The sequence below is a fragment of the Rosa rugosa genome, chromosome 1 (genome assembly GCF_958449725.1).
Source record: "Rosa rugosa chromosome 1, drRosRugo1.1, whole genome shotgun sequence".
Lineage (NCBI taxonomy): Eukaryota > Viridiplantae > Streptophyta > Magnoliopsida > Rosales > Rosaceae > Rosa > Rosa rugosa.
This window is the reverse complement of record NC_084820.1, coordinates 68873556-68899860: the sequence shown is the minus strand read 5'-3', so window position 1 is coordinate 68899860 and position 26305 is coordinate 68873556. Positions and strand designations below refer to the sequence as shown.

At 41.1% G+C, this 26305-nt stretch overlaps 5 protein-coding genes and 1 long non-coding RNA gene across 8 annotated transcripts; 3 read left to right on the top strand and 3 right to left on the bottom strand.

Annotated features, from left to right (window-relative positions):
* Window positions 1-3563: 3563 nt before the first annotated feature.
* LOC133746377 (LOB domain-containing protein 27-like) lies at window positions 3564-5042 on the bottom strand. The gene is made up of 2 exons (XM_062174553.1): window positions 4141-5042; window positions 3564-3946 (listed from the first exon to the last, which is right to left on the bottom strand). Exons 1-2 carry the CDS (start codon window positions 4956-4958, stop codon window positions 3847-3849), a joined length of 918 nt encoding a protein of 305 aa, XP_062030537.1. The 5' UTR covers window positions 4959-5042; the 3' UTR covers window positions 3564-3846.
* A 1348-nt stretch (window positions 5043-6390) lies between these two features.
* On the top strand, window positions 6391-7415 carry LOC133746365 (uncharacterized). Its single transcript, XM_062174547.1, has one exon. The coding sequence runs from the start codon at window positions 6630-6632 to the stop codon at window positions 7308-7310; it is 681 nt and encodes a 226-aa protein (XP_062030531.1). The 5' UTR covers window positions 6391-6629; the 3' UTR covers window positions 7311-7415.
* A 7477-nt stretch (window positions 7416-14892) lies between these two features.
* LOC133733955 (uncharacterized) lies at window positions 14893-16013 on the bottom strand. Its single transcript, XM_062161614.1, has 2 exons — window positions 14987-16013; window positions 14893-14930 (listed from the first exon to the last, which is right to left on the bottom strand). Exons 1-2 carry the CDS (start codon window positions 16011-16013, stop codon window positions 14893-14895), a joined length of 1065 nt encoding a protein of 354 aa, XP_062017598.1.
* Window positions 16014-16364: 351 nt separating this feature from the next.
* On the bottom strand, window positions 16365-18840 carry LOC133746359 (uncharacterized). The gene is made up of 2 exons (XR_009864094.1): window positions 17545-18840; window positions 16365-16573 (listed from the first exon to the last, which is right to left on the bottom strand). It is a non-coding gene; the product is annotated as an uncharacterized LOC133746359 (long non-coding RNA).
* Window positions 18841-20926: 2086 nt separating this feature from the next.
* LOC133746352 (uncharacterized) lies at window positions 20927-22153 on the top strand. The gene is made up of 2 exons (XM_062174534.1): window positions 20927-21157; window positions 21250-22153. The coding sequence occupies exon 2, from the start codon at window positions 21262-21264 to the stop codon at window positions 21943-21945; it is 684 nt and encodes a 227-aa protein (XP_062030518.1). The 5' UTR covers window positions 20927-21157; window positions 21250-21261; the 3' UTR covers window positions 21946-22153.
* Window positions 22154-24445: 2292 nt separating this feature from the next.
* On the top strand, window positions 24446-26216 carry LOC133726435 (uncharacterized). 3 transcript variants are annotated; one of them, XM_062153983.1, is made up of 4 exons: window positions 24446-24543; window positions 24660-25381; window positions 25490-25790; window positions 26048-26216. In XM_062153983.1, exons 2-3 carry the CDS (start codon window positions 24692-24694, stop codon window positions 25781-25783), a joined length of 984 nt encoding a protein of 327 aa, XP_062009967.1. In that variant the 5' UTR covers window positions 24446-24543; window positions 24660-24691; the 3' UTR covers window positions 25784-25790; window positions 26048-26216. The 3 variants fall into 3 exon arrangements, with proteins under 3 accessions (XP_062009967.1, XP_062009968.1, XP_062009966.1); XM_062153984.1 differs by having other exon boundaries at window positions 24491-25381; window positions 25490-25806; XM_062153982.1 differs by having other exon boundaries at window positions 24493-25381.
* Window positions 26217-26305: the final 89 nt, after the last annotated feature.

Here is a 26305-nt window from a genome sequence, read left to right as displayed (position 1 = left end):
AAATTAATATGCCATGTTTTCCTTCTTTGAGTTCTGTAATAAATCAAGTGATTATCTTTATTTGTTGCTTGCTTAAAATGCTTTACCAGTTTATAAGGCCTCCATGACAAAACTCCATAAAATGGAGGAGGTTCTTGCCTCCTTGCTTGACTATTAGTTTCCATAAAAATTCATATGGCCAATTGAGAAAACCTTTTATGTTTATTTGTATGATTAAAATACACTACAAAGAAGATGCGCACGGGATCTTTAACGACCTAACGAATAAGTTTTGACTGTCAAACTTTTCACTTGTTGGCTGTCAAACTTTTCATATCTGTCAAGCATTTAAAGATGTTGGCTGTCAAACTTTTCATATCGTTTTCATTCGGAATAACCAAGAAAATCATATGCAGATATTTCTAGAAGGCCACACGATTTCGAATTTAGCCGGGAACGTTCTATAATAATTGATTTGACAGCCAACATCTTTGATTCGAGCTTGCAGGCAGATCAAGACTAATTCTTATTAGATTTACACATAAAGTAGCTAAGCAATTGTTTATTTTCTCTCAAATTAGAATACACTATTCTCACTTGTTTAACAAAACGAGAAGGCTGATGAAATCTGGATTGCGTGATTTGATGCATGTATTCAAGTTTTGGTATTCCAGAAGTGATTAGCAATCAGTAGTATATAGACAGTTAAATTTGCTTGTAATTTATTTTCTTTTACGACTACCAATTGCCTACCACAGACCATTGGTCACTTGATTAATTAATTTAAGCTTAAGCTAGTTATCTCATATCAATTTAGCAAATAACACGAGATTGAGAGACGTCCACTATGACTTATGAGAATATACACACTTGAGATATATTGTCGCACATAATCAATAACCTTCTTCATTCAATTCCATATAACACTTTTCAAAAACCACAAAGTACCACATAAATGTAAAAGGTGGAGAATTCATCCAAACCCACCCGAACAACTAAGAGAGTAATTGAGCGGCAACAAAAAAATAAAGGCAGGTTGGAAGGGGAAATATCCCTTGTATGACTTTAGAGGGAGTCTACTCTCACTGAATCTGTTATAAATTTCTTGGGGTTAATTTCAATCAAGGTTATTATATATTGCTCTTATCAATTATTAATTTCCTCCAAAATTTCACAATCAAATTTGAAGCAAATGTTTCACTAACAAAAAAAAATACCATATATAAATTATTCTTATTGATCATTAATTTCCTCTGAAAGCTCGAATGTAACTAGAAGCAAAATATTTTTGGGGCCGTGACCACTTACCCAATTTCAGCTTAAAAATTGCTCACTTACTCCACTAAGAGTTTTTTAACCCCACTTACCCAATCTAACATCTATTGACAGTTTTGCCCCCGATCATTAAATTGAAAACCATCTCTCTCTCTCTCTCTCTCTCTCTCTCTCTCTCTCTCTCTCTCGCTCTCTCTCTCTCTCTCTCTCTCTCTCTCTCTCTCTCTCTCTCTCTAAAATCTGCCTCCTCACCCAAACCACCGTCGTCGGTCTGGCAACAGCTCCCTTGGTGGCTTCTCGGCCATCACCGCCGACCAATCCATCGAGCCCAGGTAGGTCCTCGAGCCCAAGCGCGTGAACTGCCGCGTCGAGTCCAATGACTTCGAAAAGGCCACCGCCGACTGTTACTTCTGGAAGCATCTCGCGGAAATCGAATACCTCCACCTGTTAATGGACCCGAAGGACTTTCTCCGGCTCAAGAACCAGTTGAAGATCAAAACAGTGGACGATACAGAGTCGTTTTGCTTTAGATCGAATGGACTGGTGGAGATCACCAGGCTATCTAAGGACTTGAAGCATAAGGTACCGAACGTGTTGGGAGTGGAGGTGGACCCGATGGGCTAGCCAAGGATCCAGGAGGAGGCGATCTGCTGCAGGCGATGCAAACTATCAAGTCGGCGGTGAAACGTTTCTTCTTCGCGTACAAGCAGGTGCTGGTGGTGAAACGTTTCCTACTTTTCTGGGTGGCCCAATTTATTTATTTTTTCTTGGTAAACTGTGAGCTCCAAGAATGGGGAAGGAAAAAAAAAGTGAACATGTAGAATTAAACATATAAATTGATCAATTGTGTTTGTGGTGTATTCATTTTGGTTTTGGAAGTTTATGCAACTCACTGGAGGGCAATAATATGATTATTGGGGGGCAATAATATGAGTATTGGGGGGCAATAATATGCATATAAATTGATCAATTGTGCCTGTAGTGTATTCATTTTGGTTTTGGGAGTTTATGCAATTCACTGGAGGGCAATAATATGATTATTGGGAGGCAATAATATGAGTATTGGGGGGCAATAATATGAGTATTGGGGGGCAATAATATGATTACTGGGGGGCAATAATATGGTTACTGGGTATTATTAGAGGACAATAAATTCAGACTCCGGAATCCGGTCACCAGTCCGGTAGCCGGATTCCTGATTCCGGTGACCGATCGCCGGATTCCTGATTCCGGTGACCGATCGCCGGATTCCTGATTCCGGTGACCGATCGCCGGATTCCTGTCATTGGTCGCCGGAGTCCGGTCACCGGTCGCCGGAGTCAAGCAAGGTCTCCAATGACTTCTTTCTCAAAGTGACAAAGAAGGAGAGGGCAAAATTGTCCCAAAAATAAATAAAAATGAATTAAAAAATACTAAATTGAGTATTAGGGAAATAATCTCTTAGAGTGTTTGGGTAAGTGGGCAATCTCTTAGAGTGTTTGGGTAAGTGGGCAATTTTTAAGCTAAAATTAGGTAAATGATCATTTCCCCAATATTTTTTTCTCGTTTTTTAGTAGCTCAGCTTCTACTCAATTGTTTTATAACAAGGACCAATACGATTTACTCCAAAAGCTTACATGTGTACAAGAAGCACTTTTTCTCATTTTTTTAGTTGCACAGCTTAGTACTGAACTGTTTTATAACAAGAACGTGACATAATCACATACTAGGCATGCTTCACATATTAGGTATGCTAGACATGAGACATACTTTTAGCCGATATGAGCTATAACGCTGCTCAAAAATGGTTCATCATTGTAGATCTGTTGGCTAGTATATGCCAATAATGACCAACGCCAACCCATCATATACTGAAAATCCAAACCATTGTGTTGAGAGATTTGCAAAGTTAATGACGTATGATTCAGAGAGACGAGTTATGGTATTGTGATGTTTATCATACACTCATTTTATATCTACTTAAACAAAAATTACAATTTATATGAATCAAAATTACAACATTGAGAACGAAGTTACCATATTCATTTACACTATTTACATATAATTAAAACAAAATTACAACATTGACAACAAATTTGTTCAAAAACTTGTAACAATGTTGTAGGTGGTGTAATTACCATTAATAAAACTAAGATTACACAAAATATGACTTGAGTTACTATTTTGACAACAAATTTGTTGTCATATTTATAAATTTGTGTATGATATACGGGTATGTATTATAAAATTTTCCTGATTCAGATCATTCAATTCCTAACATCTCCACTTTACATTTGTAAGGTTAATTAGTTTCCATGAATTAAAGAAAATATTAAAAATGAATTTATAGATACACATCATGCAAACTGCATTTATAAATGCAATGTCAATCTTCCTCCAACAATTGATTAACCGTTCACATTGATCTCTAGCTTATTATTGAAACAAGCGAATGTGCATGCCGGGACACTAAACTATCAAAATTGTGTAACTTTCAACGGTACCAAATCATGAAAGCAAAAGGAAAAACAAATCAAAAGAATGAATTTAAGAAATTGACTCAAACAATGAATAATTATTACTTCAATTGTCTGCTTCTAGAGCTATTTCACACTAGCTTGTTAGACTGAAGCATGCTGCTGCACTCTTGAGGTCGTTCTGGGAGACATGTTCTAACGACTGCGTGGTAGTACCCTTGAAGGCTGACTCGGCACTGCACGTATACAAATTAAATTCATGAGATGTTTAACATTAAAGCATATCATAATTGTAATCATAATATACAATGATCTACCATTACAAGCAGTTTGTCTATATTATCGTATTGATACATTAATGCACTGAATGTGACCCCTCAATAGTTAATACTAAATTATATATATACACACACACACTCAGAATATATACCTCGATTCACAGGCTTCCTTAGAATCTATATACGATTGACGATCATCAGCAATTGTATCAAATGGAATGTCATCATAATCATGAGGAACATCCATTTCTTGTTGAATAGGAAACCCTTGGGATGTCATCAAATTATGTTGAACAGCCACAGCATCAACATTATTGTTCCCATAATAAAACTGCTGAACCCTAAGAGGTTTTACCACACTATCATTGTCATCGATGTAAACCCCATTAATCCCATTCGCCAGATACTCGTTCGCCATCAATGACATCCCACCACCACCGGCGCTGCTACCGGCGGCAGAATTATACTGATGATATTGGTACTGCTGCTGGTAGAGCTGCAGCGCCTCGTGGTCGTTTGTTTGAATCCCTAATTGCAACTGCGAAGATGGACACGAAGGTGAATTGTACTGGTACTGGCACTGGTCCCGGCAGATGGCGAGATGGGACCGGACGTACCGGATCTCATCGAAGGCTTGCTGGAGTTGGAATGTCAATTGGTTGATGATTCCCATGCACCCGGTGACGGGAAACTTGGCTCTCATGTTGGATTCGTAGATAATGGATCGCATCGCCTCTTCTTTCTGCTCCGGGTGAGTCTGCTTGAGGATCTTCATAATATTTGAAACGCCGTAGAGGCGGTGAGCGTTCTGGAACATTTTGGGCTGGTCGGCTGGAAAATGAGGGGCGAGATCGCAGTCCTTGGTGCACCGTCGTCTCTGGTATTTGCACGCAGCACAGGCCTGGCTTGTGCCTCCTTTGATCGTCATGGTCGGAAAATACGAGCATTCATCGACTGTTTTGATTATCATAAATCAAAAATATTCGAAAATTCAAAGAATGTTGTGGAATTGAAGCGATATATAAATGAAAGTGGAGATCTAAAGAGATGGGTAGATGAAAATGGGGTATATATGTGGCTGGGTTTATTAGCTAGGTTTCGGTGGTGATCGATCTGGATTAGAATGAGCTGACCAAGTAAAATTTGAACGTTTCTCTATTCAAAAAGGTGGATCTTGTTTAAACTGAATTTTAAGTATCTCGGAGTCATATGTGTGCGGCAGTTGAACTTACGGTTTAGCTTAGACGCACTGTTTGGTCATTTTTGTTTCTGTATGAGTTAAAATCACTAGTGTGCCCTAGCTTCTTTGACATTTTTGTGGAATAGAAGTCTAGACCTATCTAAAATAGTTAGCTATCCACTAATTGTAGTTAACTCGACCAAAAGAACGTGGTTAATATTTAAGGTTTGTCTTTCCCGTGACCTATATGGTCTTATAAAACGTGCCACAAGGCTTTGTTTTGCTGAGACAAGTTTGAACTGTGGCCTCAATTTTTAGGTCATATATATATAGGGAATTTCAAATTAAGAATTATCCTAGTTATTTGTTTTGGCAAAAAATAAGAACCAAGTATATGTATAATTTTAGAACCAATAGAAGTCTAAAGAACTTCCCTTCTCTAACTTTGTATCCAAATTAAAAAAAAGTAAGTGGGATAAGGTAATACCTTAGTTAAGTGTGATCTATAAGACGATCGAGAAATTCAAATTTCATGGATGGCCGTGATTACTTGACTAAATAGGAGTGGTGAACTACATGTAATTAACTAATTATATAGAGTGAACCAGTTTATTTGGCAAAATTGTAAATACTTGACGACAGTAAATTGCTAAAAAATTTCAAAATAATTTGGTAATACATACTGATGGATATGTTTTTTTTTTTTTTTTTTTTCACATTTTATTTTTAAAGAGGATCAAAGGGTTTCACTCCTGCCCCCATGGTGACTCGAACCCATGACTTCGTACATAGGTACTAGGTAGTAGGTACTGATGGATATGTTAATAGTACTATAGTTGTCACATTATTTGGTCAGCTAATACGATTGATGAGAATGATATAAATTGTATAATTGACACGCGTGCGGAAGACGAAATTGAAAAATAAAAGATGATTTACTTGAGCTAGCTAGCCAGAGTTCACAGATAGACATATAACTAAAGATGATTTACCCGAGATTTTACGATTCTAATTAGTTAAAATATCTGAGAACCACAAATTTCTATACGTTGTAATTAGTTGTCAACTAGTTGTCACACCCCAGTCTAACCCCATATATATGAAAAGACGTGTGTTCATTTCATTATTAATCCATCATAACCATCCTTTCATCTTCAACCCCCACCACCTCAATTTGACCACCCTAATTTGCCCTTTCCTCCGTTCCAAAAATAACCAGAATTTCTACTTCCGATCCGGCTAAAGGCATAACTATTTTCTCCGCACGAAAAAGAAAAAACAGTTACAAGAAATCGCCTCTTCGGCGAGGAAATACTTTCTCGTTGAGAGTAAAGATTTCCTCACTAAAGAAATATTTCGTCGCCAAAAGTAGGGATTATAGTTTCGTCTCTCACAAGTCTCTGACCTAATAGCCTTCATCATCGTTGTTTTGGAGCACAGATTAGGGCCCAGGTTTTTGTTATGGAGTTTTTCAAAAAAGCCAAGGTCGTACGTTTCCGGAGCCACCACAACAAGTACCTATTAGCCGGCGACGACGAAGAGTCCGTTTGGCAAGAGCGTGAGGGACACGTGAGGAACGCAAGATGGAAGGTGGAGATCAACGAGAGCGGAACAGCCATACGTCTGAAGAGCTGTTATGGAAAGTACTTAACGGCGTCAAACACGCCGGGACGACTGGGAATGAAGAGCAAGAAAGTGGTGCAGACGCTGCCAGAGACGTTGGATTCGACCGTTGAGTGGGAGCCAATCAGAGAAGGGTTCAAGGTGAGGCTGAAGATGGCAGGCCATGGCCAGTTTTTGAGAGCCAATGGGGGTGTGCCACCGTGGCGCAACTCCATCACGCATGATACTGCTCACCGGAGCGCGGCAAAGGTATGGGGGTTGTGGGATGTGGACGTGGTGGAGATAGCCATGGATCAACTTCCGGCCCCACCGAAGAAAACAAAGCCGGATGGTGGTGATTCGCAACAACCGGACGCTCCGTCGGAGATTGACATGACATGGTCGGCGCCGAAACAAAATTCAGATAGTAAAGAGAGAAAAATAGGCCGTGGAGTAGTTAGAACCAATGATCTATACTCTTGTTTTTCCATGTGTACTTGTCCAACAGTTTATGATGAGAAAGGATCAAAACAATCTTAATTTGTATGTATATATGGCAAACAAATTAATTTGGCCCAGATCTCAATGCTTTTCAATCTTGGCGAAACATTATGAAGACCTTCACCATACAATCAAAAAACTAAAGCAGCCTTTTGGATTAGTTTACAAAGTGTTCGAGTGTATATTCGTATTCTCTACGTACTTTTAAAAATTGACGTGTCTTAAAACAGTTACATGCAATTAATTTAAAAATAAATAATATATAAAATTGATCATATGGTCTTTTTTTGAATCAAACCCAAATAGGGTGTCAATTGTATTCATCACATGCCAGAATGACCATTACATATTTACATACCATTCTGCTGCCTTCAACTAGACAGATCAAGAAAGTGTGGTACATAGAAATAGGTCCACTCATTATACATTTAATCTGTAGAGACTAGCGTAAATCCTCCTTCAGTACTACTCCAGAGGCACTAGAGACACAAAAAATGCATAGATCCCTAAAAAAGAACTTAGGGAATTATTGAAAGTAAAAACTACTAACATAGGATCCCTAAAACAAAGAGAATTTATATGGGCCTAGGGCAAAAACCCTACAAGCCCAAAATGTCAAGCCCAAGGCAACCCAAGGAAGAGGTCCACACAAGGTTCAACAAGCCCAGCATGGCCCAGTTTCCATCTGCCTCCCATCGCCTCACCACAGCTCCAGGCTAGCGCCACCCCGACCTGCGCCACCACGCACCCCACCGCCATGACAACACCGCCACAGAACCCGCACCCGTACAACCCTTGATTTTGGTAAACCTAAGAATTATTGATCATATGGTCTTTGTGATGTGATGAGTATAAAACTATATATTATTTATGGAAATAGATTCAGTTGTGTCTTGTGTGAAATCATATGTTCTTTGTGATTTCGGTAAACCTAAGAATGAAATCACACAGGAACGACCTCACCAAATTTGGATTGAATTTAGGCTGCATATCCGTGTATTGAGCTAGTGTGTGATGGTGTTGGAGATCACTATATACATATATATATATATATATATATATATATATATATATATATATATATATATACATATATATATATAGACATATATATATATATATATATATATAGGATTTTTCTCAGGTAAGGATGTCCTTAGTTTTTCTTATGGAACGGATTTACTGTTTTCACCCACTTTCCGATCACATTTTTACATCTTAACCGTTCAGTTTTTAGGTCCTAATGTATGAATCACCTCTGCAAAATTTCAGCCAATTTGGTGATCGTTAAGGCGTCCAAAACTGCAATTTACACGAACGAACCGAATCTGTCGAACCGGAACCGTTCGTTTACATTGTTGTAATTTGCAGTTTTGGATGCCTTAATGATCACCAATTTGGCTGAAATTTTGCAGAGGTGATCTATACATTAGGACCTAAAAACTGAACGGTTAAGATGTGAAAATTTGATCGGAAAGTGGGTGAAAACCGGAAATTCGTACCTAAGAAAAACTAAGGACATCCTTAGTGTAGCCGGACTGTATATGTCACGCCCCGAATTTTGAATAACACATTCAAAATCCGAAACATGAATTAAACAACTTAAACAAATAAACGTTCTGAATTCTTTTCTCAGAAACAACTCCACCACTTACACAAAATTTCCAAATCGGTAAACTTCGAGTTAATTATTACAATTCCCTCTTACAAAGTAAAATTGTAAAACTCTAAACGAGCATAACGAACCTCACAACATAAAATCAGAGTATCACAAGCAGCTACTCTACACAGCTCGATCACCTTCCTGATTCTCCTGTCCTGTAGGATTACCCGCTACACCGTTTGAATAGTGTACCGGGAATTGCAACAACACAAAACCCGGTAAGCTTTTTGCAAAGCTCGTATGAGTAAACAAGAAAGAACTGTTGATTTATTAAATTACAATTCAAGTAAAATTCAACAGTATTACGTCTGCAAAGAGACATCAAACCACTCATGGAAAACCACAAGGAATACATTTTCACAATCCTCAAATCACAATACACCACACTGGTCCTGCAAACACCCAACCCACATAACACCACTCTGGTCCATCCCAATAACACGTTAGAGCTCTAACTGCCTCGTTACCTCTGACACCTTGGCCTAGGGTCAAGCAACGGCAAAAATACTTCGGTTAACACTATAACCGTCGCGCTTTGGACATCCCCGTCCTCAGCACCATATACTTCGGTTAATAATAAACCGTCGCGCTTTGGACATCCCCGTCCTCAGCACACAACTTCGGTTAATAATAAACCGTCGCACCTTGGACATCCCCGTCCTCAGCACACAAACACTCCGGTTATCCTTAACCGTCGAACTTCGGACACCTCATCCTCAGAACCTTACATTCTCTAACTCTATACATCCTCCAATGTAAATCATGAATATTAACAAGAACTCATCAATCATGTTCATCACATATAAATATGGTAAGTCACATGTCAATTCATAATAATTTAATCACCCCAATTTCCACACTCTTCAATGTCACACCATTCACATATAATCACGTAAATATATATATACGTAATTATCCGCTCAGGGATAATCACTAATACTAACTATAGTTCACATGCAATAAAACCGAGAAATTCATTTGTATCGTAAAAATCATTTTACTTACCCATGGACCGTAGTTGATCAAGTCCATATGATTTTAAAACAAATATTTATTCCATAAATATTTTCACGCAATTACGACAAAATAAGGTAATTAAATTTATTCGGTTCGTAATATGAACCACGTGAGGTTTACTCACCTCTAAATTCCCGCTGCGTCTTCTTAACAGCTCAAAATACACTTTCACGAATCGTCCGCCAAATCAAACCGTCGATCACCTAATCAGACATGACCTTAACTTAGCCAATAACTCAAAAACAAAATCAAACGACAATCCAACGGTCGGATCGAAATTAAATGATGATCCAACGGTCGGATCCTCACAGATCGCCTTTAGGATCATCCTCCAAAAATCATCACGAAGATCCAACGGTCAGATCTTCCTGAATTGTCCTTACTAACATCTCCGCTAATTTATACGAAAATCCAACGGACGGATTCTCACGAATCGCCTCCCTAATCACTGTTTAGCAATTATACGAAGATCCAACGGTCGGATCTTCGCCCATGACCACACAAAGCCACTGGGACAGTCATAAGATCAACATATCAAAACTACAAGTCCATCGGACGGTCCGATCTTCACATATCACAAATCGAACGATCGAAATCGATCGAAATCGTAAAATTCATAACTTAATCATATGATATCCAAAAATTGTGTATAATATATCAAAATGATCGTATTGAAATATAGAATCTGAAAATGTACAGAAACCATATTTTTGATCCCCGGAGGTGGCCGGAAAGGGCCGCCGGAGTTAGTGGCAGAGCCGCCGCCGACCACCACCAATGGTGTCGGGGCCGGGCTGCTCTTCTTCCTCTCATCATGCTTGACAACTTTCATAACTAGCACGAAGTCTGAAAATGACCGGAAGGAATAGAAATTACCTCAAACCAGTCGGTTGGCCGGAAAAACCCAGAAACCGGCGAGCTCCTAGTTCGACGTAAAAACTGCAACTTCAGGCCTCGATACCTTCTGGAAAGTTGTTCAGATCCTCACTCTGAGTTCACCAGTTCAAGAAACACTCAAAACAACGTCCTGTAGCGCGAGATATATCGATCGAAGCTTCGGTTTTCGATTTGATCGGGTCTGGCTTCCAGCCGCCACCACGAGTAGCGCCGCCGTGCAAGGCCACTTCTGGGAGCTTCAGGACGTTGAGGCGAGTTCGGGGATGAAGTTTGGGGGGAATTGGTGGCCGGAAACACGAGGAGGATGAGTTAGATCGTTTTCGGGTGCAACCGGGTTCGAGCTGGTTTGCCAAACCTTGAGGCTGTGCCGGGGAAAAAGACGACGTCCAGTAGGTAGAGCAGCCTCAGGCGAAGCCAAAGGGAGTGATCCGACGTCTGGAGGTGGTTGATGGAGGAAGAACAGAGTTAGAGAACTAATGCTCTGTTTTTTTTTTGAAGTGAAACAGAGTGAGTGAGAGAGAGATGCTAGTCTGCTTGTTAACTGTCACCAATTATGCATAAACAGGACAAATAAACACATCTCCGAGCTTTACTCCCTAAAATCAGAAAGTTGTCTGCCCCCTTTTTCCTTTATTAACAGTAATTCCACTAAGAGTTGTTAAAACAGGTTATTACAATCTACCCCCCTTAAAGGAATTTCGTCCCGAAATTCAAGCACCCAATTCCGCAAAGAGCTGTGGATACTTCACTCTCATGTCAGACTCTAACTCCCATGATGCATCGCCCTCGTCATGATGACTCCACAACACCTTCACAAGATTAACCTCCTTCCTACGAAGCTTCTTCGTAGACCTATCTAAGATACGAACAGGTTCAACCACAAAGGTTACATCCGTGTTTACCTCAATCGTACCATGATCAATTACATGGGACTCATCTCGGACGTACTTCCTGAGCATAGACACATGAAAGACATTGTGTACACCAGACATGCTAACAGGTAAGGCAAGACGATATGCCACTTTCCCAACCCTTTCTAGAATCTCAAAGGGTCCAACATACCTTGGTGCGAGTTTTCCCTTCTTGCCAAATCTCATTACGCCTTTCATAGGTGAGACCTTCAAGAACACGTAATCACCCGTCTCGAACTCAACTGGTCTTCTCTTTAAATCTGCATAACTCTTCTGTCTACTTTGTGCTATTTGGATCCTATCCCGAATAGTAGTGATCTTCTCTGTAGTCTCCAGAACAAGTGCAGGACCAAAGAGTCCCTTCTCCCCTACTTCTGTCCAACAGATAGGAGTTCTACATGGCCTACAATAAAGAGCCTCATACGGGGCCATGCCGATGCTGGCGTGATAACTGTTGTTGTAGGCAAACTCTATCAATGGTAGGTGATCCGCCCAACTTCCCTTAAAGTCCATCACACAAGCTCTAAGCATATCCTCCATCACCTGATTCACTCTCTCAGTTTGCCCATCTGTCTGTGGATGAAATGCGGTGCTCATAGCTAAAGCTGTGCCCAATGCCTTATGGAATCTACGCCAAAATTCTGAAGTGAAACGAGCATCCCGATCAGAAACAATTGTAACAGGCACACCATGCAGCCTTACTATCTCATTCACATACAACTTACACAACGCATCCCCTGAGTAAGTTTTTGCCACAGGAAGGAAGTGTGCAGACTTCGTCAATCGGTCCACAATCACCCAAATTGAGTCATAACCTTGCCTGGACCTAGGCAATCCAGTCACAAAGTCCATGGAGATATCTTCCCATTTCCACACCGGAATCGGTAATGGTTGTAGCATCCCTGCAGGCCTCTGATGTTCTGCCTTCACTCGCTGACATGTAAGACACTTCGACACATGTTCCGCCACATCCCTCTTCATTCCATACCACCAAAATTGTCTTCGTAGGTCCATATACATTTTAGTACCACCTGGATGTATCGTGTATCAAGATCTATGAGCTTCCCGCATGACCTCCTCCTTGAGGTTATCAACACTTGGAACATACAATCTTCCTCGAAATCTCAACCCCCCATCTGCTCTAGTAGCCCACTCAGAAGGGCCCTCCACATTAGGATTAGCAGTCATCTCTGCAATCCTCGCCTGGGCAAACTCATCAAGTGTCTGCCCCTGAATGATCCTGGAAATCAAGGTAGACTGTAAGGTCATACTACCGAGAAAGATTTCATGTCCACCTCTTGTGGGCATAAGGTCAAATTCGGATGCAGCTTCCAACATGAGCCACTCCTGTACCATAAGCGATGCCATGATTACTCGGGGCTTCCTACTCAAAGCATCTGCCACTACGTTGGCCTTTCCAGGATGATACTCCAAAGTGAAATCATAGTCTTTGATGAGCTCCATCCATCTCCTCTGCCTCATGTTCAACTCCTTTTGGGAGAATAGATATTTCAGACTCTTATGATCAGAAAAGAGTTCGAACTTCTCACCATACAGATAGTGTCTCCAAATCTTCAAGGCAAACACCACTGCAGCTAGCTCTAGATCATGAGTGGGGTAATTCCGCTCATGAACCTTCAGTTGTCTAGAGCCATAAGCAACAACACAACCATTCTGCATCAACACACACCCCAAGCCTTGATGAGATGCATCACTGTAGATAACTAAACCACCACCGCTAGTAGGAATAGTCAACACTGGTGCTGTAGTCAACCTGGTCTTCAGCTCGTTGAAAGCCTTCTCACATTCATCCGTCCATAAAAACTGAGCGTCCTTCCTTGTCAATTTGGTCAAAGCTGAAGCAATACCAGAAAACCCCTTAATGAATCGCCTGTAATACCCTGCCAATCCAAGGAAGCTACGGATTTCCGTAACGGTGGTAGGGCGACTCCAACTCATCACCGCTTCCACCTTCGAAGGATCTACCGAAACTCCATCCTTCGAAACTACATGACCAAGGAACATGACTTCCTTCTGCCAAAAGTCGCACTTCTCAAACTTGGCAAACAATTTCTTCTCTCTCAGCGTCTGTAGTACAATCCGCAAATGCTCCTCATGCTCATTAGACGACCTTGAATAAATCAAGATGTCGTCCACAAACACCACAACAAATTGATCTAAATAAGGACTGAACATACGGTTCATTAAGTCCATGAATGCTGCTGGTGCATTAGTTAGGCCAAAAGGCATGACAAGGAACTCAAAATGTCCATACCTGGTCCTGAACGCCGTTTTCGGAATATCCTCATCCTTCACCCTTAACTGGTGATATCCAGATCTCAAATCAATCTTTGAGAACACAGTAGCCTCTCTAAGCTGATCGAACAAGTCATCAATCCTAGGTAAAGGGTACCTATTCTTGATGGTCACCTTGTTCAGCTGCCGATAATCCACACATAATCGAAGTGAATTATCCTTCTTCTTCACAAACAGCACTGGTGCACCCCAAGGAGATACACTAGCCTGTATGAACCCCTGAGCCAGTAATCCATCAATCTGAACTTTCAACTCCTGAAGTTCAGCTGGAGCCATCCGATAGGGTGCTCTCGATACAGGGGCAGTACCTGGTATCACATCAATGGAGAAGTCCATTACCCTTTTTGGAGGCAACCCTGGTATCTCCTTAAACACATCAGCATATTCTGAAACTACAGGAATCCCTGTAATCTCAGAAATACTACTCCCTGACTCAATATGAGCCAAAATCCCTGCCCTCATGGCAACGTCGGACCTCAGACAACGGTAATGAAACACTGGTTGTCCAGGAATACGGAAGGACACAATCATCCTAAAGCAATCAATCAATGCATGGTTCGGGCTCAACCAATCCATACCCAAAATCACATCATATGTGTGATCCGGAATCACAATCAATGATGCAGAGAACTCTCTACCACCTATCCCAATAGGGCAATCATCACAAAACATATCCAGCTCAAGAGACACACCCAGAGGTGATGTAACACATAATGATCTAGTAAGAGGCATGACAATCAATCCCAACACATCCACTACTGAACTAGATATGAAAGAGTGAGAGGCTCCCGTATCAAACAATACTCTAGCAAGATAGTTATAAACAGATAAGGTACCTTCCACCCCAGTGCCTCTCTGACCGATTGCAAAGACTCTAGCTGGTACTGGAGGTAAGAGCCTTTGCTGATTACCTTGTCCTCCAACACGGGGTCGAGTACAGTCCTTGGCAAGGTGTCCAGTCTGTCCGCAACGAAAGCATCCCTTAGCCCTGGGTTTAGTGCAAGCCCTAGAGAGATGACCCAACTCATCGCAGTTATAACATCTCACAGGCGCTGCAGCTGCAACTTGTCTGACAGGTACGGCCCGAATAGGAGGAAGAGGAGCTGCTGCTACTCTAGCTGGGGCCTGATGGTGGAACTGAGTCTTTTGTCTCTTCCAGTATCCACCCCTAAAGTCTCTGGATCCACTGTTACCTGCCACTGCCTTTCCCTTTCCCTGAAAATCCCTCTCAGCTGTTTCCTTCTCCTTATGAATCAAGTTCTGTTGCTCAATGATCAGAGCCTTTGCTAGAATTTCCTTCATGACCTTCAGTTCCAAAATGGCCACATCACGCTCAATGGAAGCATTCAACCCCCGCTGAAACTTCTTGGCCAAATCCTCAGCATCCATTGATTTCACAAACCTATATAGCCTAGAGAACTCTGCCTCATACTCTGTCACCGTCATCTTCCCTTGTGTTAGTGAGAGAAACTCCCGTTCCAATTTTTCTCTCACTGAAGCTGGAAAGTACTTCTCTCGGAATAGTCTCACAAAACCATCCCAAGTCAGGGTGGTCACATCAATGGTCTTTTGCATACAATTCCACCACACCCTAGCCTCACCCTTTAGCATGAAAGTGGCTAACTTCCTCTTTTCGATCTCATTACAGTCCATCATCTCAAAATAATTCTCCATATCCTCGACCCATTGATCCGCCACCATGTAATCCATGCTTCCATGAAACTTGGCTGCTCCCAGATGATTAATGTCTCTAGCCAATCTCAACAGACGACCAGGGTCAGCCATTTCACCCATGGGCGGAGTAGGTTGTACACCGATAGAAGACTCTACATCATCATCATAAAGCTCCTCTATGGGACGGAACCTGTCTCTATCACCAGTTCTACCTTCTCTTACACCCCCACCACGACGTCTAGGCCCACCCCTCGGAATTTCCATTACCTAGGAAGCATAGTATGTTTGGTTAATACATGTATAACACTCAACATAGTATAAGTCAATACTAGTCCATATTAACCAAGTCGATACTACAAGAAAAGTATTCACGTTCCTAAGACTACTTAGCGGCCTAAACGACTCCTAACACTCACACATACCCAATGACTTAGCCAATACCGAAGAGCACACGATGGGGATCCGCTGCAGACGGGCCATCACTCGGAAAGTATTGACACATCACCAAATATGCACCTTACGCTCTGATACCAAACTGTCACGCCCCGAATTTTGAATAACACATTCAAAATCCGAAACATGAATTAAACAACTTAAACAAATAAACGTTCTGAATTCTTTTCTCAGAAACAACTCCACCACTTACACAAAATTTCCAAATCGGTAAACTTCGAGTTAATTATTACAATTCCCTCTTACAAAGTAAAATTGTAAAACTCTAAACGAGCATAACGAACCTCACAACATAAAATCAGAGTATCACAAGCAGCTACTCTACACAGCTCGATCACCTTCCTGATTCTCCTGTCCTGTAGGATTACCCGCTACACCGTTTGAATAGTGTACCGGGAATTGCAACAACACAAAACCCGGTAAGCTTTTTGCAAAGCTCGTATGAGTAAACAAGAAAGAACTGTTGATTTATTAAATTACAATTCAAGTAAAATTCAACAGTATTACGTCTGCAAAGAGACATCAAACCACTCATGGAAAACCACAAGGAATACATTTTCACAATCCTCAAATCACAATACACCACACTGGTCCTGCAAACACCCAACCCACATAACACCACTCTGGTCCATCCCAATAACACGTTAGAGCTCTAACTGCCTCGTTACCTCTGACACCTTGGCCTAGGGTCAAGCAACGGCAAAAATACTTCGGTTAACACTATAACCGTCGCGCTTTGGACATCCCCGTCCTCAGCACCATATACTTCGGTTAATAATAAACCGTCGCGCTTTGGACATCCCCGTCCTCAGCACACAACTTCGGTTAATAATAAACCGTCGCACCTTGGACATCCCCGTCCTCAGCACACAAACACTCCGGTTATCCTTAACCGTCGAACTTCGGACACCTCATCCTCAGAACCTTACATTCTCTAACTCTATACATCCTCCAATGTAAATCATGAATATTAACAAGAACTCATCAATCATGTTCATCACATATAAATATGGTAAGTCACATGTCAATTCATAATAATTTAATCACCCCAATTTCCACACTCTTCAATGTCACACCATTCACATATAATCACGTAAATATATATATACGTAATTATCCGCTCAGGGATAATCACTAATACTAACTATAGTTCACATGCAATAAAACCGAGAAATTCATTTGTATCGTAAAAATCATTTTACTTACCCATGGACCGTAGTTGATCAAGTCCATATGATTTTAAAACAAATATTTATTCCATAAATATTTTCACGCAATTACGACAAAATAAGGTAATTAAATTTATTCGGTTCGTAATATGAACCACGTGAGGTTTACTCACCTCTAAATTCCCGCTGCGTCTTCTTAACAGCTCAAAATACACTTTCACGAATCGTCCGCCAAATCAAACCGTCGATCACCTAATCAGACATGACCTTAACTTAGCCAATAACTCAAAAACAAAATCAAACGACAATCCAACGGTCGGATCGAAATTAAATGATGATCCAACGGTCGGATCCTCACAGATCGCCTTTAGGATCATCCTCCAAAAATCATCACGAAGATCCAACGGTCAGATCTTCCTGAATTGTCCTTACTAACATCTCCGCTAATTTATACGAAAATCCAACGGACGGATTCTCACGAATCGCCTCCCTAATCACTGTTTAGCAATTATACGAAGATCCAACGGTCGGATCTTCGCCCATGACCACACAAAGCCACTGGGACAGTCATAAGATCAACATATCAAAACTACAAGTCCATCGGACGGTCCGATCTTCACATATCACAAATCGAACGATCGAAATCGATCGAAATCGTAAAATTCATAACTTAATCATATGATATCCAAAAATTGTGTATAATATATCAAAATGATCGTATTGAAATATAGAATCTGAAAATGTACAGAAACCATATTTTTGATCCCCGGAGGTGGCCGGAAAGGGCCGCCGGAGTTAGTGGCAGAGCCGCCGCCGACCACCACCAATGGTGTCGGGGCCGGGCTGCTCTTCTTCCTCTCATCATGCTTGACAACTTTCATAACTAGCACGAAGTCTGAAAATGACCGGAAGGAATAGAAATTACCTCAAACCAGTCGGTTGGCCGGAAAAACCCAGAAACCGGCGAGCTCCTAGTTCGACGTAAAAACTGCAACTTCAGGCCTCGATACCTTCTGGAAAGTTGTTCAGATCCTCACTCTGAGTTCACCAGTTCAAGAAACACTCAAAACAACGTCCTGTAGCGCGAGATATATCGATCGAAGCTTCGGTTTTCGATTTGATCGGGTCTGGCTTCCAGCCGCCACCACGAGTAGCGCCGCCGTGCAAGGCCACTTCTGGGAGCTTCAGGACGTTGAGGCGAGTTCGGGGATGAAGTTTGGGGGGAATTGGTGGCCGGAAACACGAGGAGGATGAGTTAGTTCGTTTTCGGGTGCAACCGGGTTCGAGCTGGTTTGCCAAACCTTGAGGCTGTGCCGGGGAAAAAGACGACGTCCAGTAGGTAGAGCAGCCTCAGGCGAAGCCAAAGGGAGTGATCCGACGTCTGGAGGTGGTTGATGGAGGAAGAACAGAGTTAGAGAACTAATGCTCTGTTTTTTTTTTGAAGTGAAACAGAGTGAGTGAGAGAGAGATGCTAGTCTGCTTGTTAACTGTCACCAATTATGCATAAACAGGACAAATAAACACATCTCCGAGCTTTACTCCCTAAAATCAGAAAGTTGTCTGCCCCCTTTTTCCTTTATTAACATTAATTCCACTAAGAGTTGTTAAAACAGGTTATTACAATATATATATATATGTATGCAGGAACCAAACATTGGGATCAGATATAAAACTCATGAGTGAATGTCTATATTTAGAGAGGGTCTCTCTTAGAATAAATATGGCACAAACTTGGCAGCTACTTTGACTAATGTTGAAACTTTTTTTTTTGATCAAATAAGAACTTCATTAATAATGAACTGCTTATACCGAGTTTTAGACTACATCTCTTACCCAGAAATGGCCTCTAGACTTCCCACTGGAACTCTAAATACTGACTCTAAACTTGCACTACAACTGTATGACAAAGACAAAAAGCACAGGAGCAGTGAACCCTTGACATCTCACCTCTCGTCCAGCTAGTAAGAACTCTAAAACTAGCCAAGTCACTTGTGTCGACACTAAACTCACCCACCAGAGTCCTCCTGACCAGCTTTTGATCAACCAAGCCAACACTCATTGTGACCTAAACTCAACCAAAAGGATTGCCGGACTTTCAGACCTGGGACTAAAGAAAACCCAACACCATCACCACCATATTGTAGACACCATCCATCCACCACTGCTCCAAAACGCCATCGCCTCCGACCCGATCCCAGATAGGAAGGACCCACTAGAAGGCCAAGGATGATTGTCTAGCCAGACTGTTTCGCCACCGCTGCTGACCCAACTCCAGAACAGGAACGATCCCCGAGACCGCGACAGAGAAGATCGTCTCTGCCACACCTTTAGTAGTGTCTTATTACCAACAATAAAATAAAACCAGACCCGAAAACACTAGTAACAGCCAAGCCCGCCACCACGGCAAACCCGATCCACCATCGCACCACCACCAGCGGCGCCCCATCCACCACGATCTCCACCTAACAACCAATCAAACAAAAAGCAGCCCAATACCTGAATCCAGGCCCATGACCAAGCCTAGACCCCATACGGACTGCTCCAGCCCATTAGCAAAACCTGCTCTGCCCTTTCGTCCCTACCATCGTTCCACCACGACCGCAGCGCCTCCACCGGCGTACCACCACACCCGACATAAGCGAGGAGGAGGTTCTGTCAGTGCCCACCCCCGCCATCAGACCCCGACTACCATCAACCAGGCATCGCCGGCCAAGCCCCACCCCCTCCACCACCTCGCACCAGCCTCATCACGGCCGCCTCCAACGACAGATCGCCCATCGCGCATCCCAAATCTGATCCATGAAGAACCAGATCCAATCCGAACTACCCCGCGCTGCCACGGATTTGAGGCCGCCAGTCAATCTCCGATATCGCGCCGATCCAACTCGTTCCAATCCACTCCGCATCAATCCAAACCCCATTGATCTAAGCCAACAACCCCCCACCGATCCACGCCGTAGACAAGCACCGCAAGTCCAGAACCAAACTCCGACTCCCAACTCGGCCTTCCTCTTCCAAATAGCCACCTCGAACACACCAGACTCACACAGAGTGGACAAAGCCCGTCCGACGACGGCGCAGGGCTTGCTCACTTTTTCTCTCTCTATCTAATGTTGAAACTTAAATTGCTTTTTGTGTATTCTAAAAAAAAAAAAAAAAATTTGCTTTTTGTGAAAATCATTTAGTAGTACATTTTTATTCATCGTGCATTCTAGCTAGAAAATATTTTTTTTTTTTTGACAACTGAAATCTTTGTCAAGAAGTGAGTGAAGTTGGATTAATAGTCGCCAAACTGGTGCACAACCATTGACCACCTCTCGACTTCCAGCATTTGCGTTTTCCTAAACTTTGCTATCTAATATTAACCATGTGTTGTCATCAAAAAAAAAAAATATTAACCATGTGTCAATACATCTCCATAACAGTTTCAGTTTCAGTTTCATTTTTTTTTTTTCACATGTGGCATCACCTTATAAGAGCGTTGGTCAGAGCAGCTAGCTTCCACCATATCCGTAGGATATCTATTTTTGTGGTAAATGTCTTTCCTTTTCTTGGACAATCTCAAAATGAAACCAAATTGAGTTCGGAGTCGTTCTCCTCCGGTTTTTGGACGTGTCCTCGGCGTTCAGCTTAGGGTTCAGCTGCGCTCGAGGGCACTGGTCATTTGCCTCTCCTACTCCACATTAACAAACACATCCTTCCTTAATTTCCAATTATTGCATGCATATAAGAACATCAAGCAACTCACTGATTTGCTTCATATAATTCTGGTACACTGCAAGGAAGGTAAATATATACAAACAAGATTCAAAATTCCAAACACAAATCACTCATTTTCAATAGTAATCTTGTTCAAACATATCATGTTATTGTTTCAGAGCGCGTCGGACATGGAATTTTTCAGAAATGCCAAAGTGGTACGGTTACGAAGCCACCATGACAAATATCTATCAGCAAATGAAGATGGAGAGACTGTAACACAAGATAAGGATGGAACAGCCACCAATGCTAGATGGACAGTGGAGTTTGTTAACCATGCAGACACTCTGCGTTTCAAAAGCTGTTACGGAAAATACCTAAAGGCGTCAAGCTTGCCATTCAAACCAGGCTTGAGAGGCATTAACAAAGTCCTGCAAACCAAGCCAAGGAGATTGGATTCTTCTCTGGAATGGGAGCCTGTAAGTGATGGATATCAGGTCAGGCTCAGGACGCCCTACGGTCAATTCTTGTGCGCCAATGGGGGCGTTCCACCTTTGAGAAATTCGATCACGCATGACGCCCCTCAAAAAACTGTGAGGCAGGATTGGATTCTATGGGATGTAGATGTCTTAGAGATGCGTTCAGAAGATGATACAACAAATGATGATGCAGAATCTTCACAATCAGAAGAACCCAGATCTCCACCGGGAGACATTAAAATGCCTTTAGGAAAACGGGACAAAATTCGCAAAGAAGTTAAAGAAAATGTTACTCGCATTTCTGATAAAATATCTTCGATTAAATCGAAAGTAACAGTTAAGGTGAGTCAGAAGAGGCGGCCGCCTAAAGTCCAATATTTTTCCGATAAGAAATAGTCCCAGTTTTCTATCTAAGCATTTTAAATGCTATGACAATGCATGTACGATCGGGGTGAGAGTTGTTTGTTGAAGATAGTGCTACATTAATTTTTTTAATATTTAAATAAACATCGCAAAATCTCAAATCCAGCCTCTGCCTCATCCCAATAATGAAGGGTGAAGATGTAGATTGGTAGGCAGTTTATTTACACATCGATTTGTTCACGCCATCGTCCTCTTCGATCTAAACAACATATCAAACTCAACTTCTTAATTACATTCTTACAAAAAGAACCTAATTGTCTCTTGCATGCATTATTCAAAGAAAAAAAAAACTGCAATGTTCATGTGAACCATAGAATTGAAACACTATGACTGTGCATAGAATGATGTCAAAACATTTGATTTATTCCATTAAAGCCACAACCACAGCAAAACTACCAGTTGCGTCCGCCCTTCATATTGACAACGATAATAGAAACAATCACTATTCATTTATCAATGGTAAAATTATCAGAAGGAAGCTATGAAAGAAAAATTTATTCCACTCATCAGGCTAGCTACTGCCGGTTTTGTAGGTTGTTCGTGATTCTTCTAGCAGCCTTTCATTGCTATGAGCAAGAATCTTGGTCATATGGATATCCTTATGGCCGGCAGAGGCTCTCCACTTTCACTTCCTAGTCCTTGATTGTTGAAGAAGACTCTTAAATCTTGATTGATACGCTAAATGGTCGTATTGAAGTTCCATGACGGATCAAATTCTTAGAGATTTTCTCACATCTCCTTTTGCCATGTTTGGAGGAAAGTCAATTTTCTGGCTAACAGTTTAGGTAATTTATGTCACCCTACTCCTATTGATGTCCTTTGGCAGCATCAATTGCCCTTATTCTTGAGCTCCGCCTTCCAATTTGATCTTTCTGGGGGCGGATATGCTCGTAGTTTTAGTTTGTGGTTTTGTGGGTTTTCTTTGTTCAATTGAAGAAAAAAAATTATCAACATAAAAAATGGAGACAAAATGATACAAATTATAAAAATTCTTCAAAGTACAGCAGTAGCCTTTCGTATGACAAACACCTCTCGATTTTTAGTTGGGTATTTTAAGTAACAATTTAAACTTCAAATATCCCTATATGGACTCCTAGAGATTTTTTTTACTAAATACCAGCTTCTCAACACATGCTAACGCGTATGTCAGTAAGAAGTTGTTTTGTTTGTTTTTTTTTTTTTTTTTTGTGAATTAGGGTATATGTTGAGATTTTAAATTTTAACCTTAAAAGGTTGTTTGGTTGGTGGGAGCCAACCGAGAAATTTTTAGGTGCTACAGTCAAACCAGCTAGGATTGCCAGCTGGTCTAACGCCCCAATAATGTTTTGACACGTGGACTTTTGCATAACACAAATAAAAGGCAGTTCTTTTGTGAAAGGACCCTTTTGGGTCTTCGTTATCATCGACCTGGGTTTTGTCAATGGCTACCGATGCATATCCTCATCTTGCTTATCCATTAATTGAGGTTTCTTTTGCAAATTTGGTGGAAGCAATTGGAATATGGTTCTTTGACCAATTGGAATTGTATGCACACCATTGCAGTTAAGGCTTTAAACAATATATTTAAACTGGATTTGGTGAAACTCTGCATCTACAGGTGAATGAATTTAAGCCTTATTGATTGGATTATTATTGTTTGTTTATCAAATACCAATCAACACTCGTATATCCCTATTGTAATTACTTTCTATATTGGACCAACTTCTTGGAGTTATATTTGACAATTTATCGTCGATCTCATTCGATGTATTGGTACGAATCCTGCAAAGAATAGATTTTGGTGTTGTTGGTCACAACAGCCATTGCTAAATTGTATGACTGTTTCAAGATGATTTTGAGGAGAACTAGATATTGATCGCGACCTGGTGTTGAAAAGGAAATAAAGAAATGGAGGTTGGAAGATGACGATGAACAAAGCACAGAGAGAGAGTCCAAAACTGTCTTTCTACAAATATTATAAGTTAATTAAATATTTATTGAGTCCACGTGTCAAAACATTACTGGGGCTCAGACCAGCTGGCAATCCTAGCTGGTTAGACGGTAGCACCTAAAAATTTCTCTATTGGAGGATTTAATTAGATGAATTACATATGTATTACGGGACAATCCCATGCATAAACAATGGAATCAATCACCTTATCCGTACAAAACCACCTCCTCCCTATTTCCAGCAATTGCTTTTAAACTAATTTTTCATTTCCTTATTAAACAACTAGACTCCAAACACACCCTATGAGCGTGGGTAATTATGTGGGAAGTTATTCCACAGAATGTGGAGAAAATTGCTGCTCATATTTCATTTTTTATTTTTGATTTTTTTTGTTAAATTTTTTTTGTTTTTCTTTTATTTGTGAATTGACCATTTTGTTTTTCTCAAATATTTCAGTTCAAATGTTTTTTAATATTTAAGGAATATTTTGGTAAAATTTTTCTGTTTGGCTGACAAACTCTCTTCTCTTAATAATAGTATAGATAACCATCCCTAGCCTTAATATATCCCCCTCACAGTTTTTCCTCAACTTCCTCAATCTTTGGTCACCTCTGCCTCCAATACCTTCCGGTCATTAACAAGTTAACATCCGCCACAGCTTCCAATTCTTCCATTGAAATTCACATCATTCTTACATTTGATTCAGACAATTATATGTCTCTAAGTTCGATCTTTGTTGTTCTGTGCCTAATTACAGTTATGGATTAATGTTAATGCGACCACCACGCTATGGAGTTTTTCAAAAGAGCTAGAGTGGTACGATTGCGAAGCCACCATGAAAAATATCTATTAGCAGAGGATGATCAAGAGACTGTGTGCCAAGATCGTGATGGAACGGCGAGGAATGCTACATGGACAGTGGAGATTGTCCAAAGTGGAACAGCTTTACGTTTGAAAAGCTGTTATGGAAAATACTTAACAGCTTCTAACATGCCATTCCGTCTAGGATTGAGAGGCAAGAAAGTCCTACAAACCCTGCCAAAGAGACTCGATTCTTCTTTGGAATGGGAGCCTGTAAGGGAGGGATACCGGATTAAGCTCAAGACACCCTATGGTCAATTCTTGCGTGCAAATGGCGGTGTACCACCTTGGAGAAACTCCATCACCCATGATGTCCCTCATAGATCTGCAAGACAAGATTGGGTTTTGTGGGATATAGATGTTGTGGAGCTTAAACGTGATTCTCCAGAACATCCATCAATGGCTGCGGCACAGCCCACTCCTGCAAGGGCACAATCCCCTCCTGCAAAGGCACAATCACCTCCTGCAAAGCCACAGTCCCCTCCTGCAGCGCCACAATCCCCTCCTGCAGTGGCACAACCCCCTACTTCTCCACCACCTGAATTACCTATAGAGATTTCAGAATCGAGCTCTCCGACTAAGATTGAGCTTAGGTCTCCCCAACTTCTCCAAAAAGAGGTTTGTAATTTTTAGTAACAAGATGACTCTATTTTGTCTATATTATGTGAATCTGTGTGGTGATAAATTTTATGGAGTTGATGGTTGTTGTTCATTCTTTAAATGTAGTCAAGGAAGTCAATTGATCATGGTTCGCCAAGGAACAATGGAAGAATGATCTTCTATCATGTAGCAGATGACAAAGGAGAAGCCCATGACGATGGAACAGAAAGTGTTTCCTTTTCATTCAAAGGTAGTGAGGTAGAGGCGTTGAAGAAAAGGTTGAAGGAAGAGACAGGGCTCGAGGAATTTGAAGTATGTTCACGCAATCCACTGAATGGCCAACTTTACCCACTTCGCTTACATCTTCCTCCAAACAACCATGATATGCATGTTGTGGTGGTTCCCTCCTTGAGTCCTTGACCGAAAGGTTAGACATTTTCAAGGTCTTAACAAAACCTTGCTATGTCTGGTCTTCCCTTACAGATATAAGCTAGATATTTATGTCTACGTGCAGCTTCACCCTTTGAAACGACAGAGAACCGCAAACTTATCTTTTTCTTCACAACATATCTGAACCGAAAATAGATCACATAACTAGCAATAGTAAAACAAAAATTTATGTACCTTGAGGTTTCCTCTTATATTGAAGTTGGTTTAACATTGATTGTCTTGTGCCCTTCACAGGATCTGAATCATCACCGGACTGAATTCACACTAGTTGTCAAGAACAACAGAATGATACCCGCTTATTTCGTAGGCTCAGCTTCATACCGTGTAAATGGTGAGGCAGATGGATTAGTAACTTGTTCATATACACCGCTACATCTAGAAGTAGCACATCTTTTCTGCAAAATCCTTCCCACCTAATTTATCAGACAAGTAGAGCATATAAGACAAACCTCATTTAGCACCTAATTTTAGTTCAATTGTATGCTTCGTAAT